The sequence below is a fragment of the Mesitornis unicolor genome, unplaced genomic scaffold, assembly GCF_000695765.1.
Source record: "Mesitornis unicolor isolate BGI_N332 unplaced genomic scaffold, ASM69576v1 scaffold20409, whole genome shotgun sequence".
Taxonomy (NCBI): Eukaryota; Metazoa; Chordata; class Aves; order Mesitornithiformes; family Mesitornithidae; genus Mesitornis; species Mesitornis unicolor.
Window position 1 is genome coordinate 1 of NW_010208207.1, and position 17,156 is coordinate 17,156.

The following is a 17,156-nucleotide window of genomic DNA, read 5'->3' on the forward strand; positions in this document are numbered from 1 at the left end:
GGTGAAGCCGAGGCCGTGTGGGGCGGGAGCGGCCCTGAGGTGCTGCATGGGGGCGCCGGGGTCGGCCCGGAAGCGGCTGCGAGGGGTGGAAAGAAAACGGGAGTGGGTTTGGTGCCAGGGAGCGGAGAGGTTGCGCCCGGGCTCGGCCGCGCTCATCCAGCTGGCGTCTGCTCTTCCCAGAGTATGTGGAAAAACCGCTGAAGCTGGTGCTGAAAGTTGGAGGAAGCGAAGTTGCTGAACTCTCCACTGGAAACGCAGGGCTCGATTCGAGCCTGTACGAAGACAAATCTGAACATGAAAAGCACAAGGACAGGAAAAGGAAAAAGAGAAAGAAAGGAGAAAAACAGGTTCCTGGAGAAGAAAAGGAGAAAAGAAAGAGAAAGGTTAAGGTATGTATTGTTGAGAGTGCATTTTTGTAGAAAAAAGGCTTTGACTTTCTCTATTTTTCACGTTTAAAAATGAATAGATATTACTGTAACTTGTATCTTTATATTGGAATACATTCACGCTCAGTATATGAGTTTTGCTGATTCCTTTTCTCCAGGTACTTTTATTAGAAAAAGATGAGTGAAGTCATCTGAAATTTCTCATCTTTAAAAAAATATTGTCAAGTATAAGAATACAGAAAATTAAAAAGGGGGGATGGAATTCTGTCTTTAAATAAATCGATTTATATAAACCAGAATGAAGACCTTACAAGTTCTTAATTAAAAAGAAATTTAAAAATGCATTTCCCTCTCGGGGTTCTTAGCGTGGTATGTAATTATAACACATTTATTTGAAGCACTATGGGTACCTCTAATTTTAAATTTCCTGACTATTCGTTACTTCTTTTTCTAAAATCTTTAAAAATCATATTAGGGACTTCACTGAAGACAATTCTTTATGTAGAGAACAGTGCAGAGTCGCTCCTGTCATGCTGTAAGTGGCTGCCTGACACATTTTTAAAAAACATCATCCTGTGATAGACTGCATTGTGAAGGTGAATGACTTTGTTGTCCAGCAGATGGAGACAGTACCTAAAGAATACAAGCTTTTTCAAGACTTCCAAACTTTTTTTTTTAACTATGTGCAGTTGTTTTGAAAAATCCAGAGAGCATCATGTATAGCAATAATGCTGCTTTTACAAGTTCACTAAGTTTCTACAACAACTTTTCTAGGAGGATAAAAGGAAACGAGATCGAGACCATGTGGACAGCGAGGGAGAACAGGAACTGAAATGTCAGACCCCCATCAGATTGGAATTGTCACCAGAGAAACCATTGGCGAGTACTTTATCAAAACAGGAAGGTAGGAAGAAAAAAAATGAAATTTCTTTTACTAATTCCAGTTGTCTGGAATTGACTCACATTTCTTTGCTCTTTGTTTCTATAGCAAGACTTGAGATTTTTTTCCATGTCAGTGTTTTTCCCGATCTCATTCAGATATTTGAAATTCTGTTACTGTGTACCTCTCTTGCAGACTGGTATCTGGTACCTATGGCAGATTGAGCAGAATGTCAAGTGAGGCCAATGACAAAAGCAGATCTCCTGTATCTGTTGTGACTTTGGCCACTGTATTCTTTTCATTTGTGATGAATTCTCAAGTTGCATCAGTTTTGTTTAGCTGATTTCTAATATCTTGGAAGTTTAGTACCTCTTGCAGTCAGTTCTGTTTCACACCCTCTTTCCTCCACTTCTTTTTGGTCTAGAGGTGGAGCAGACCCCTCTCCAGGAGGCTCTGAATCAACTCATGCGACAGCTGCAGAGGTAAATGTCTGTGCTACAGGCTTTCAGAGCTATGAAATGGAAATGGCATACATAAAGGGATGACACGTATATAATAAGCAGAGTAAAAATATTATTCCTAAATATCTTGCTAACAGGACTATTTTTGAAATGTAAGTACTAGAATAAGAATGCATACTTACAATTTCTCCTTAGCTTAGGCCTCTTGTAAACAGCTCCAGTTTCAAGTTAAAAGTCCTTTTAAGAAAATCTTTCAAAAATAGGACAATTCTCCAATAATGTGATGGTTGCTTTGTAAGAACCTTTTTTCCGAGAGGCACAAGAGTTTGTCGTGAACTTGCCAAAATTTCTTTTACCTTGTGTTCTCCTATTTTTAGCACTATTTACAAGTACACACTTGAAAACTTACACCATGTTGTCTTATTAACCAAATGTCTTTTGATTAAAACAATCAGATTGGCAGAATTTGCAGTTCTTTCAAGTAGTTACTGGTATAAGATATTCTCACTCAACTTTAAGTGTTGAGAAAATCTCTGTATCTTGTACGAGACTGGTTAAAAGATCTTTACCTGTCTCTCTAGATTAAGCTTGCAACTTTGTTCATGAATTTTCTACTGCCCTTAAATTTTCAAGACCTTGGTGGTGTTTTCAAGAGACTACCAACCAACTATCAGCAAGTGTGTGTGTTTTGGCTACCTTTGCATGCAGAAAAAAGCAGCCACTTTTGCTTTTGAATCCTGTGTCTTAGTTGGTGGCTTCTGTGCGGGTGTTCCACAGGTGTTGCAGAACGGCAAAACACTTTTTCACTGCTCTGTAGCAACTTTGCACCTTGGAGTAGAAATCCGTAAATCATAAGTAAGTCTCAGGAAAAAGACTTGAAATGCCAGGGGTTTCACCAGTGTGTGTAGTAACAGTGAGGAACGTATCAGCATTGACGTGGGAGGCAGGTCTCAAGCTGCAGAGTTTAGTGCGGAGCAAACTAACAGTGGTTCTGGAGGAGAGATTCTTGCCAGCGTATCAACTAAGCCTGGTCCTAAGGAAAAAAATACCAACCGTGTTTGATTTTAGTGCTATTAGAAGCACCCAGGAGCATCAGTGTACGTCAGAGATCATGGAAAGTCTTAGGAAATTTTAATGCAAAAAACTATTAACATCACATAACTTGAAAATTAACATAATTTAAATACACATGTTCTATCACAACTTTTAGCAACAAGCTTTCCCTTCTGTTCATTTCAGTGTAAGCAATGAATGGCAAGTAGACATTCACATGACATTTGTTCCCTTTATTTTTCAGAGACTTAATTATCGTAAAACCAGTTTTCAGAAATTCAAAACCTTAAAAAAAAGGGTGGGGTGTTTTGAGTCCTTTTTAGTCTTCTTGGAAACTCCGGTAGTTATCAAAATGTAGAACTAACTTCTAAAATATGTTTGTAGCACTTTTTTGGTGTTTGGGTTTGTGTGTGGGATCTTTTCAGCCTTCAGAAGTGGAAGATGATGCTGACACAAGCCTTTTCTAGTTTTATATTTTTGATTCCTTTTCAGCTTAGTCCTTTCCTTTCTATTTAATTCCAGGCTCAATATGTTTTTTGTTATGAGTTGAAACATAAAAAACCTGTCTTTTCATTTCTTAACAGAAAAGATCCAAGTTCTTTCTTTTCATTTCCTGTGACTGACTTTATTGCCCCTGGCTATTCCATGATCATTAAAAACCCAATGGATTTTAGCACCATGAAAGAGAAGATCAAGAACAATGGGTACCAGTCCATAGAAGAATTAAAGGTAATTGTGTACATTTTATTTTGACTGCAGAGATGTATTATGCTCAACTGAGTTGAACTCTGGTATTTTATGAGAGCATAAAGATGCCAAAAGAAACAGTACTTCTGCCTGGAGAAATGTTTCTCGTTGAATTTTTGTAAGCAAATAAGTTCTGGAAGTGAAAGAGAAAACACTTCTGGTTTGTAAACTTGCATCTCAAAAAGATGTAGATGGTTTCAAGTTTTACATAGGATTAAATAAAACCTGGTGGTTTGTCCTTCACATGTCATTTTAGATCTTAAGAATGAAAATGTTTGCATTCCTACGGGACTGCTTGCTGAGGTGCAGTGCCTCTTGGAAACAAGGAGTTCTGTGAATTTCTTGGCTTTGCCTGTCCCTGCTTCATCACTTGCTCCTGTCACCGCTGCGCTAGCCAGGCTTACCTAGTTGTGTAGATTCACAAGTAGCGAAGGCAAGAGCAGTCCTGTTGGCAGCAACCGCTTCACCCTGTGCCGCAGTGTTTCTAGTGGATCTGAGGGCCTGTTTTGAACACCCCTAAAGCTTTTAAAAGTTGCAGGAACTTGTTTCGTTTTCTTTGCTTCCGCAGAAATGATCTCTGGTTCTTTACTGGGCTAGATGAGGACCTGAGAAAGGAAATTTGTGTGTAATTAACAGTTGAACTTAGGCAGATGTTAGTTAATAGTATTGGTTGTATTTTCTTGTACATTCTTCTTTAGAGCCCCAAAACTTAAGAAGAATATTCCCTGTTGTTTCAGCTGTTTCTGGTTAGATTTTCATTTTAAATTTTTGTCTTTGTAAGTAACGGAAAACATGATAAAATGTATCTGTCTGCAGGGCTCTGCGATGAGTATGGAAGAGAAGTTTCTAGCTCAGCCGTTCTAGAAATGAACTTCAAACAAGCATGCATTTCTTTTCTTCATTGTAACTGAGACTCTGGCGTATTCCTTATGATGATTTGACTTTGAATTGCCACTTTTCTGTTTAAGGGGATTAGAACAAGATGATCTTTAAGGTTCCTTCCAACCCAGACCATTCTATGATCTTTTTTACGTCTTTTTCACGTTGCTTCACTTTATTTTTCTTTTAATGACTGCTGATTTGTCAGGGAAGTGGGTAATTTTAGCTAAGAGGACTTCCATTAAAACTTTAAAAAACTACAAACAATACAGAACACTTAAGAATACTTTTGGGACGTTTATTGGGGTGCTAGTTTTACATTAACACATTATTTACATTTATTTCTCTTTAAACTTTTAATTAAATATTTTTCTTAAATTCATTAATTGAAAATGCTCTTTGAAGTTTCTTTTCCCTAAAGCTTAAGACACTGCATTTGCAACAAGGATTTTAATACAGTATGCTATCAAATTGTAACTTTCATTCCAAAACTATTAATGCCTGTACAGGATAACTTCAAACTGATGTGTACTAACGCGATGATTTACAACAAACCAGACACCATTTACTACAAAGCTGCAAAAAAACTCCTGCACTCAGGGATGAAGATACTTAGCCAGGTAATAGAAAATACAAAACAAAATATTAAAAAGTATGCTGCTTCCTTTTTTTATCCCTGTTTCATTCTACTTTTCTTACAGGGATGTCCTGAAAATTAATAGAAATTTGCTTAATCTGTGTCACATGCTTGCATATTAGAATTTAAATAGTTTTAAGGCTCATGTTTTAGTACTGCTACCAGATCAGTTACTGAATAAATGTTTCCATTTAATATTTCATTTCTAAACTGCCTTCATACTTGCTAGTATAAGAAAGAAAGAAGTGAAATAAAATCATCCTCTATGGGTCACTTAGGAGAAGATACATTGAAGCAGCACATAAATGGATTCTGGTGTTTTTTAGGAGAGAATTCAGAGCCTGAAACAAAGTATAGAATTCATGGCTGATCTGCAGAAGACAAGGAAGCAGAAGGACAAGATGGAACTGCAGCAAGCTGGGGAAGATGAAAATGGTCCTGGGAAAGGCAAGGGAGAACCTGTGGATGGTGACACCAAAGCATTCAAAACACCTAGCAAAGAACACAAAAAGTGAAGTATTATCTCAGTAACAATTATAGGATACAGCCCTTAAATGCTACTGAAACAAGATAGCTTTTTATGTAAAGTGTCCTCGTATACCCAAAACAACAAAGTTTAGAATCTTTTATGATACCATTTTTAATGTAGGTAACCCCACACTGCTCATCAGCTGCATTCCGTTGTTTATTTTCTGTTTTAGTGTCTGTTTCACGTAAGTAGTAGTGTTTTGGAGAAAGTTGGCAAACGTGATCTTTTAAACATTTTGGTACAGCCAGTTTCAGTTTTGTTGTATTTGAAACATGTGAATGCATAGCTGCAGAACAGCTATTTCCTGAAATATCTATTAATATCTCGAAGTATCCCTTTCATTGTTCTGAAATACTGGTGACTTTATTTTTGCAGATAGTAAAATGTACTAAAATACTGATACTAAACTGATACTGAAATTCCGAGTAGCTAATATTTTAGCAAAAAATAGGCTTGTTAGTTTTGCAGGACTCATGACAAAATCTGGCTACATGCTAAACTAGGACATCTATATGGCTGAAGTAAGCTAAACACAGGGACCTTTACAGTTACTAATATAAAAAGCATTTGCTGATAAAAATCTTTGTGACATATTTCCCCCAACTATATGAGATAGAGTAATATTAAATGGCACTTTTTGTTAGTTTTGTCTACAGAAACTGTTTGCATCTTTGGCAAAAGCAATTTCTTCACTGTATCCTTTTGTGATATTTTGCCATTTGGTGTCTGTTAAACCTGTCTGTTAAAGCTAGTAACCGAGTTGTGTTGGTTTTATTCACAGGAAGGACAAAGATGTACTTGAAGACAAATTACGAAGCCATAGCTTGGAAAGAGAACAAGAGCAGATTGATCGTATTGTTAGAGAATCTGGGGGAAAGTTAACAAGACGACTCGCAAACAGCCAGGTAAATCTTCATGTGTTTGGAAACTCCTTTCACTTTTTCATAAACGAGGCTTACTTAGCATCTTTCGTCAGCTGGAACTCCAGGTATGCTTTACTACAGCTCACACCATTTTACACATGACTGACCGTCTGTGTAGCACGGTGACCTTAAAAAAAACAAGGTGTATCAGTTGAGTGCATGCTGAATTTCATCAGCAGAGCAAGTTCAGCTTAAATTCTCAGAAATTTTAGATAAAGTAGTAGAAGAGGATGAATAGTAGAAACGTCAAGAAAATATCTCAAATCTGACCTGCAGAAAACCCCATAGTTCTGAAACAGCCGCGTATCTGATGAAAGGCTAGGAGATAGGAACCCAGTTTGGTAATACCAGGCACATTAAGTTTTCTACATTAATTACATCTTTTATCTCTTGGCCTCTGCCAAAACATTACTATTTATCATAATTTCTTAGTTCCCTGCGCCTATACCAGCAATAAAGTTACCAAGTGAAAATAAAAACATTAGAGCAGCACTTGCTCCCGAGTCAGACCGATCTTTCCATGTCCTTTTCTGATTCCTGCAGTTTAATTAGATGTCTTTGTTAGTTTAACAACGAAGAATTTCAACTAATATGTAAATTAGAATAGTCTGTTCTTATTTCAGTGTGAATTTGAAAGAAGAAAACCAGATGGTACAACAACTTTGGGCCTTCTTAACCCGGTTGACCTTACTGCAGGAGGTATGTTGGCATAGTTTGGATAACAAGCCACTTCCACCTACTGCTGCTTTTTTTGCTGGCACAGATCAGCAAATACTGGCTACAAACTGAATGCTTCTTTCTAGTCTGATAGAGATCTGGATTTTAAAAGCTGCAGCTGAGGGAGCACATAGATGGGGACCAGCTGTGGCTGTTGTCAGGCGCAGCTGGAGGGAGCGCTCAGTGGCTGTTGCCTGTCCTTTTTGTGTCAGCTGTTTGTGGGAGCTGCAGGAGAAAGCTTTTGCCAGTGGAGGAGAGATTGCCTGGATATGGTTGGGCACATTTCATTCCTGGACTGCCCTTAAGTCTGGTCCATGTACAGAGTGCAGCGTCTCCTGACCCAGGAGCTCACAGGTGTTCCAGAATTGGCCACTGGGAACTGTCCGGGTCCCAAATCGTTGTGTCATGTCAGTGCTATCTGTGTAGTGCCACTCACTAAAAGAACACAGGTGCTTAACTGTTTAACTGCAAAGTCCTTACAGAGCTGAACTGACTGGGTCTAGAATAGACAGAAACCAAGCTGAAAACTTCTCCTTTCCCCCTATTCATACAGTAGGAAACATCAGCAAGAATAAATTCAGTGTGGTCTTTCATGATAAGAATCAGATCCTCTTTAATGATGCAGCCTCTGTTAGGGGAAGACAGGAAGGAAGAAGACTGATAGTGAAATGTTTAAGTTAAATCTTCTTTGCTTAACTTAGTATTACCACTTACGTGGTCTGGAGTCATGTTTAAGACTACACAAAGTCTTCAGTATGAAGCGTTTGGAGAGGAAAACACTTTGAGAGTTGTATTCTGTTTATTCTGATGTTTCTGGCTATGAGCATTAAATGTGTTTGGACATCTTCGTATGTCACTTAACCATGCCCTCGTTGTTTCGGCATTTTGATATCTCCTATGGTAGAACCAGGTTACTGCCCTGTAAAGCTGGGTATGACAGCAGGAAGACTTCAGTCGGGAGTTAATACGTTACAAGGGTTCAAAGAAGATAAAAGAAACAAGGTTACTCCAGGCAAGTGCTGATGTTTTAAAAAACAACATAAATCCTCCTCCTTATGTAAACGAAGCATCTTGATCTTCGTTACTTGCACACAAATAGTTAGGAACTAGTGTTTGTAATGATACATTCAATAGTTACCTGCTTCGAGAGAGCACAGTGGGGAGCCTGAGAACCTGTTTCTGGCCCCAGACTGAATTTTCATACTGTGTTAAGGCATTCAGTATTGTTAATAACACCTTTGTATATAGAAATGCATTTGATGTAGATGTTACTAAAAGATGTTAAAGTGTGAACAGATGGTGTTATGTGAAATTGGTTTCCACCATAAGAAATACTTTCCTAAAAGTTTGGTTTTGGAGATTGTTTTACAATCCTGTCTCATTTTTATCTGGTACACACTCCAGAGGTAATAATCAGTGCTGTTGTTACTCATCAGTGACGTACTTGAATTATGGACCCTATAGTTCCTATGCTCCGACATATGATTCTACATTTGCCAACATAAGCAAAGAAGATTCTGACTTAATCTATTCAACATATGGGGAAGACTCTAACCAAGGATCTTTTAGGTAATCAAGCAACTCAGATGAGTATTACAGCTTTCACAAACAAAGTTACGTGCTGCACTCTGCAGTGTGGGCGATGGCTTTGGTGTTGAATGGTGTCACTGCTGTCTTTAGAGGCTACTGGGTTTTGTTTGTTTGTTTTAAGAAACAATTTTAGTAAGAGAATTTGCCTGTAAAGTGAAATTAGCCAAGATTGAAGGATTTTGATGCTACTGATACATACGAACACGCAGTCTAAAATTTAAGTAGATTTATGACTAACTCTGAAGGACTTGTGTTCAAAGCCAGAAAAATGGTGAGTGGTATCAATGTTTATACAAACTGGATTTTTTAAATGTTAACTTAATTGCTGCCTTGAGTGAGACACAGCTGTGTAATGTCAAATACTGACCAAGCTAATATGGTCATAGTGGGAGAGCTGGGTCCAAAGATACTGATTCCCAGTTTCATTCTTAAAGAGTATGTATACTGCTTGATTTTTGTATTTACTACAGTAGAAATAGTTCTCATTGTTTTTATTGTGCTTTATTATAAAATCTTCAAAGTACTTTTGTTTTATGAGAATCTCAGAATACACTGGTGTAAGTTCATATGAAGTGGAATCCTTCGGTAAGTGCAGTGCAGATTTAAGTGTCTGCAAGTCTGCCTTCAGCTCAATGCAGCAGCCTGAGAGAGGATGCTTTTCCTAGTTACTCAGTTTTTGTTAGGCATCTGAATGGGTTCCTCAGCTACAGAAGGCAAGGCGAGTTAAACTAAAGCAGCCATTCAGATCAGATCCTGTGCTGCTTTTTCTGTTTCCTGTGCTGTACATATTGGGTTGACTTTACATAACTAGTTTTCTCCACTGAATGTTTGGTATGAAAGTAGTTACCTTTACTATCTTTTCATCTTCCAGCATTCATGATTTTTTGATGAAATCACAAGATTATCCTTTCTTAATGGCTGATAGTTTGCTTGATGTGCTGACTAAAGGAGGACATTCCAGAGCTCTCCGAGAACTAGAAACGGTACGAGCGGGTTCGGGCACTGACTGGGCGTTGGTTTTAGCACACCAGCTATAAAGTTGGAGAAGAATGATGCTGACCCTATCAATGGGCTCCCTTTTAATTGATAAAATTTGAAGGTGAAGACTGATCTTTGTCTCCAGGGGGTGGATTTTCTGGAAAGGGAGTCTTCTGACTTGTTCATTAGTGAACCATGAACATTAACAACATGTTACAGATAGAGACAGAGTCACACATTCTTCCTGTGTCAGCTTTCCCACTCCCATTACCACTTGCTCCTGTTCCATTTAGTAAGAAAACACCAATAAGCAGTTGTTTTGAAATGAGGTGGGTGATCATGGACGGGCTTTCTTGTTTCCATGAAAAGTTCATCCTGTTCCTTGCGGCCACTGTGTTAAGTGAGACGTTCAGGAGAAGTCGTAACTCGTTTTTCCTTTTACTTGGTGCAATGCTTTCAAACTCACATATGTGCTGTATAAATACTCAATGTATAATACTGTGAGTACTGTACTGGAAGTACTCCATGTATATATACTCAACAGTTGCTCTTCACATTCTGAGGAGATTTCAGTCCCTGTGTCTGCCAAACATGACTGGAATCAAAGGGGCTGATTGGAACTTCATTGACAATCCAAGAATGAGTCCCCACAAGACAGCTCCTGCTAACCAAAAGTCCTGATGTGATTTTCACATCAGTGTAAACTATTGAAATAAACAGCTCACGGCCTTCTCCTAATGGGTCAAATATTAGCTGAATTAATACTAGAAATAGATCATGGATCAAAGATCAGCCCCAGTTCAGTCCCTGTAACACTACTAGGTTGGCTCTTTTGTAGTACCCAGTAGCGACACTGACTTACAGGGCTCAACCACTACTGCTACATGTATTAAGAGAAATAGTTATGTATAGAAACAGATACCTCTCAGCCTCTAATAATCATCCTTTTCTTCCTGCCCTCCCAGTAAACAACCTCTGATGTGACAACACTGGGGAAAAGCATGTGGGCTTTGCAAAGAGGAGTGAAATATGTGCTGTACAATTGTGTTTTAGTAAACACTAATAATTGCAGAAAGCCCTTGAAAAATAGCTACTTTGTAATGTGGTTTACAGAGAAAGCTCATTATGACATTGCATATTTACCTTACTATGCTAAAAATATTGCATTTTTGTAAGGTTTTACTTTGAACTTAAAAGATTTTACTTTAATACCTTCTTTAAAAATCATTTCTCTGTTCAGCCATTGGAGGAAGCTGAAGGCCAACATGAAAGAAGTGATGCACTAAAAGATGCAAAGGTAAATTTATTCTATACCAATTGAGTACTCTGACCAACCTGCCTACACCCATAGGCCTGGGCAGCTACACCACGACTGTGCCAAGCTGTAAATACACCCTCTGTGACTGGTGACAGTGGCATCCTGTTTCATAGGCAGTTGGAAAGTAAAAACCTCCAAAAAGTCAAGTCCTAAATGAGACTGTGTGTCAAGGGAGCTGGAAGAAAATACTTATATATTTTCATTTGTGATTGTTTAACCATGGGTTAGATCTTCTGGTGGGCAGCTATAGTTGCTTTTTGCCTGTCTTAATCTGATTTGGTTTATCGTGAACGTGTAATATAAGTGTAAAGTAGCACATGATAAAAAGCTCTCTTTGAGAAGTTTTCTCAAGTGCCTTCTGCCCCCGCAGGCATGTGCTCTGTCTAATCAGTCCACCCAGACTTTGTTCAGTTGGAAAAGCACAGCAGCTGTTCTAGGGAAAGGGCTGCTCTCCTGAAGCCTTCATCTCCAGCCAGGTGCCAGGTTGGCTTTGAATTTTGGCCTGGAATCTTCGCTAAACTGTGGTTTAGGGGGCAAGTTAAGGCATTTTTTAATTTATTTTTTTTTAATTGGGATGCTGGTCTTAAGTTCCAACATCATTTGTGTGTGTCCAGTGGTTTTGGCAGATGCCATTTTCTATTTGAGTTTGAAATTGAGCAGTGAACTGAGTAACTACAGAACAGTGCAAGTTTCAGCTTTCCCTCTGAATCTTAACTAACTTTGTAGTGATTTTCCCCAAAGAATTCTGTTGTTTTAAGGCTGATCTAAGTATTATCTAAATTATTACTTGCTGCCTTTTTTTTTATTTTAATTTTTTTTAAGATTATGGAAATGGATCTTGCTGCCAGGCTGGACTCTGCTCATAACGACAGACTCACGGCACTGAAAGCAGTGACAAGCTTTGGCATGCCTATAGAAGAGTTTGATTCTGAGGGTGAGTTTTCTTAGTACTCACACTTCCAGTGTATCTGTCACTGTCTTGGTTTCTCAATCCCTTCGCATAGGCAGCCTTACCACATTTTGTAGCGTAATGTAAGTAAATACACTCCCTTACTAGTTCGAACTTTCTTTTCTTCGTTAAACAGAGGCTGAAATTTTCCAGAGGAAACTTGATGAAACAACGAAGCTTCTGAGAGAACTCCAGGATGCGCAAAACGAACGACTAAGTACAAAACCACCTCCTAATATGATTTGTCTCCTGGGTCCATCTTACAGAGAGATGCACTTGGGTAAATGCACTTTTCCTGATAACGTCTGCAGACTTGATCAAGACCCAACTTGTATCAACTCCCAGACAGACAAAGGTTTAACAGTTCCAGTGCAGAATACACGCCTCAATAGGCCTAGACGAGTGATTTAATTGTGTGTGTGTGTAAAGCCAGGTGAAAGTTTTGAACAATAATTACAAGTATTTCCTCTTTATTAATTGATTTCCCCAGAACTGATTGGAAGCCTTCTCTATGCCATGAGGCAGCCAATAGCCAAATGCCTCTAACTCTGTGAGTTTACAGTGTCCTTGAGCAGGAGTCGCTTGGTTTGATCTTGTTATCAGTCTGTTTTATTATACCCATCACTACCAATCATTCATTCTTTAGTTATTGGAGCAAAACTTCTTGTCTCACAGGATGGTTACAGAGCCCAGATAGGACCGGGTGCAGCGGAGGTCTGTTTTGCAAGTTAAACCAACATGTGCAGTATCAACTCCAGCATATGTGGTCTGAAATCACCACTGTGATGTGATAAAAGATAAATTCTCTGTTATTGCAGAAATAGTACCAAGTTGGTATTGCACCAAGTCTAACCAGATCAAATATTACCCCTTTCTTAAAAAGTTTAAGTACTTACAGCTTCCCTCTTGAAAGAAAACCACTCTTGTAGCAACGAGAACAGTCTCTGGTTTACATGCAAAACTAAATGCTGGATCCAGAAAGCCAGATGTTACTGACCGAGCTGCTCTGGGGCTGCCACCACCTCTCTCCCAGCTGCTGCCTTAGAGTGACCCACGCGTCAGGAGATTACTTTTTACCTGTCGGTGCTGCTTGATGGCAGCAAGCCTTGGTGCAGCTATTTCATACCTTGTTCTTCTTAACCATCTCCTTTGCAGTCCCCAGTATTCCTGCGTGACTGCACACAACACAACAAAACTCTTGTGGCAGGAACATTATTTAACATAGTTCCATGTGTACTGCCATAATTGACCTGTTCATGGGTGAAGGGCTCATTTCAGCGATTTTTGTGTGCCTGTACCGCATATAAATACATCCACTTCTTTTTTCTAGCGGAGAGAGTGACCAGTAACCTGAAAGAACTTGCACAACAAGTGACTCCGGGTGACATTGTCAGTACCTATGGAATCCGCAAAGCCATGGGAATTTCAGTTCCTTCACCTGATACAGAAGACAGCTGGGTTGATTTGACAGAGGGTGAGTATACAAAAACACATTGTAGCTAGCATCTGTTCAACTACAACAGAACCACATCTGCAAATCGTTAGACTGGCTTGTGGTAGAACTTGCAGCAACTGAGTTCCAACGTCCAGTTCTCCCCTTTTGAAAATTCTCTGATGGAAAGTTGCTGTGTTTGGTCTCGATCCCAAATTAATCTTTGGGATGTAGGGAACTTTGGTTCAACTACATGAGTGGTTATTTTACCATTCAGCTCCCAGCATTGCCAAATGTAAAAGCTTGGCAATCCATTCTATTTTAGTGTTTCCATTTGGCGTGAAGTTACAAGAGAAGAGTTAAAATTTCTCGCTTGCTGAAGCACGGACAGCGCGCTGCCTTCTGCTGCAGGCTTTTGGCTGTGCCCCACCTCTGCTTCACGGGGCCACTGTAGTGCTTTGTAAGTTGACAGCATCGCTTCAGCTCAACTTGGCCAGCCAAGAGTAACTGCTGTTCTTGCAGGATAGAGGAGTGGAGTCAAGGGAAAGAAAATCTAAGTGCCAGAGCAGCTCTCCTCCTTGTGGCACATAAGTTGTAAAAGCATATCCAGAGTTTGTGTTTGTCCCCAACTTCTGAGGCAGGTGAGACTTGCTTTTCAAGAAACATAATTCACACAACAAATTTACTCAATCAGTGGTTTATATAAAGTTTCCATTAAGATGTTATTTAATGAAAAGAGCAGGATTACTTCAGGAACTGATCTTTTCAAGGAAACTGCTCAGGAAGTTTCTGTTTCAGCATTAGTGAGCAATTTGGTTTTCATAGCACTGAACAAGGGCGGCTATGGTAGAGAACCCACTGAAACAGGATTTTCTTGGACTGTGACAGACCATAACAGCTAACTCAGGACTAGCTGCACAAACAGCAGATGTCTTCAGGAGTACTCTACTGCATGTGCATTTTTTCATTTAGAAGTTACATACGCTGACTGACCTGGTGTCTGTTGTCAACTTTCAGACTTTCAAGAACCTAAGAAGACTGTCACCATCCCTGAAAAAGAGTGTGGTCCAGTCATGGGGTGAAGCTGGGCTTAAGTTTACAGCTGTTTGTTTGATTCTGCTTAAGAACCAGATAAACTTCCTTCAGGTGCATTCACCAGGCAGGTGTCTATTGTGTGTTAAACTACTTTTTTTTAATTCAATTTTGGAGCTGATGACATTTGAAATTGTTTGTATTGGAGTTGCTTCTGCCACATAAGTGTACTAAATTATTCTTTTTGCATTCCTCATTATTTTAAAGCACCTCTGCAGCATTAAAGTTTTCCTAGAATGGGAAGTGTCTGGAAAAGGCAAAGTGTAGGTAAAAATGTGCCCATTTATGGTGCAGGTACTCAACCAAAAGTTTCTGAAAGCAGTGTGCAGACTGCCTGAATCTGGTTGTGGTAATCATTTTTATCTGAACGTACACATCTCCTTTTTTAAAATCACTGTGCAACTCTTACAATCTTGAGTAAGAGAAAGAAACTTTTTAAAGCCTGATGAATTAACAAAAGATCAGCTTGGCCAGACTTTGAACACAGATGACTCTCCATGACGGTAAGGTGAGACTAATGAACCTACTTGCTGCCAGTAATTAAAAACACCACTTTAATACCATTTAGCCAGCTCGGGGGCATCCACATAGACAGTTCTTCCTATGACTTAGAGGTATTGCTAAACACCTTCTGGATAATGATTCTAGGCTTGCTAAAGGGAAGAGAGAGCAGATTTCAAAAACTCCAAGCACTGAAATCATTTCCCTGCTCACCAGAACTGCAGACTGACAATGGGGCTTTCAAGTGCCGTCACAGCCCTCGGTATGGGGGCAGTGATTCTTGCAGCAGGAGGCTTTTCCCTGTGCCCATCAGTGACTGCCACACAGTCAGGCAGTGCCACGCTTAGGCATCCATTGGGAGTTGTAAGTGTTGCTCCCTTTTACCCTGTGGTTCCAGTAGAACCTTGGACTCGGGAGGAAGGACAGGCAGGGCTTCAGCTCCATCTGCTCATGTGTGCAGCAGCACGGAATTGAAACTAAGAGGTAACTTGAAGGCCAAGTGTAATTGTGAGCTCCACCTTCTGCCCCAGTCTTACTCCAGGGAAGCGTTTGTCCCATTAATAGTGAACTCATGCTACAAGAGACGACAACGCACAACAACGATCATCCCAGCCAAATGCTGCTTGGCTCACCCGATAGAATCCCGTTTCCCATCACTCGCCTTCCATGCAGTGCAGTAGAGAGCCACAGATGATGGAAAACTGTTGAAATTACCCTTCAGCTGTTGAATGCGAGTCTGTCACTCTACATATTTTCCACTTACACGATTTTCTTTAAAAATAACGGGTTTATAAATAAAAACCACCTTATTAACTCTATAGGGATGTAAGGAATACACCTTCTTTTCATGGGAATCTTCAAAATAATTGCAAAACCAAACAAGTTTCAGGAAGTGTTTTATTTAATGGTAAAAACAAAAGTTTGTTCTTTAAAATGCATTGCTAAGTCAAGATGTTATTAGCTCTTCAAATTAGATACAGTGCCATTTTTTCAGTTTAAGGAAACTAATGCTGTAAGGAAGATTTTTCTAACAAGGTTATTTCCTCAATCATAAATTTCACAGTTCGCTCTCCAAAGGACTGCTAAAAAGTTATTTAAATACAGTTGCTTTTAAATGGAACCTCTGTGTTTGAATACAGCTCTCATACAGTTCCAGTTCTGATGAAAAATGAGAATGTCATCCTCCCTTTTTCATTCCACACAGTTTCTAACTTCTCCAAGCGTGCCTTGCACAGCCCACTAACACCGAGTGAGCAGCAGAAGTGCACAAAGTCCTTGTACAAGTGCAACCAACCCCTCCTCCTTCCAGTTTGAAAGCTCTCGACACCACTTCTGTAAATGAGGTTAAGTTGAAGTTACACCCAAGTGAATTATTAGCCTGACAGGCAACACCATGTAAACAAAAGCATTTCAAAATGCTGTCACAGCAAATCTTCTTCCACAGATAACTTACATCTCCATTCTACGAGTTCCGTGAACAGGAACACTTCAGAGCCAGCTCCATCTATAGGCATAATGCACTTGTCAGAATCTATTCCCGAGGCAAACAGTCACCCTACCTAACGTGACCTCAAAGACTGCTGAAAGGAGCCTTTGACACGTGCATGGTCCTTATAAAACAATAAATAAATATCTCAAAACAAATGCTTGCTGAGCATCTGTTACTAAAATATACAACATACAAGAGCAGCAAAAGCCGTTTGGAAGTCTAGTCAACTACGACACTAACCTTGTCCTGACACCGAGTATGAACTTCCTTCTTCAGCTGTGTCCATACCTGAACCAGACAGCCTCAAACTCAGGTATTTTAATGTGCTATCTGCTGTTGGGAACTTACTACACACACAGTTTTGACCTACCAAATTGACAAAGGCTGTAAGCACAACTTTTAATCCACAGTTGGACAACGTTTAGATTTGTTCCTGTCTTGAAACATAGTCACTTCATCCTCTGAAGAAATTACACAGTAATTAGAAAGCGGCAGTGATGCATAGGACTGCTTGTTAAACACTTCTCCAGTAAATGCTGCTTGCTTTGTAGAAGAGTAAGGCTTAGCAAAACAGATGCTGAACTCATTAATGGCT

The 17,156-nt window shown here is 39.5% G+C and overlaps 1 protein-coding gene across 1 annotated transcript; it reads left to right on the forward strand.

Annotated features, from left to right (window-relative positions):
* Nucleotides 1-118: 118 nt before the first annotated feature.
* BRD7 (bromodomain containing 7) lies at nucleotides 119-14,690 on the forward strand (the record flags this gene model as incomplete). Its single annotated transcript, XM_010192420.1, has 16 exons — nucleotides 119-389; nucleotides 1,161-1,290; nucleotides 1,691-1,748; nucleotides 3,365-3,509; nucleotides 4,916-5,026; nucleotides 5,370-5,554; nucleotides 6,354-6,477; nucleotides 7,119-7,194; nucleotides 8,117-8,224; nucleotides 8,649-8,781; nucleotides 9,674-9,785; nucleotides 11,021-11,077; nucleotides 11,921-12,032; nucleotides 12,184-12,327; nucleotides 13,378-13,521; nucleotides 14,497-14,690. Coding segments are annotated over 16 exons (1,975 nt in total), but the record flags the coding sequence as incomplete, so codon positions are not given.
* Between the last annotated feature and the right edge of the window lie 2,466 nt (nucleotides 14,691-17,156).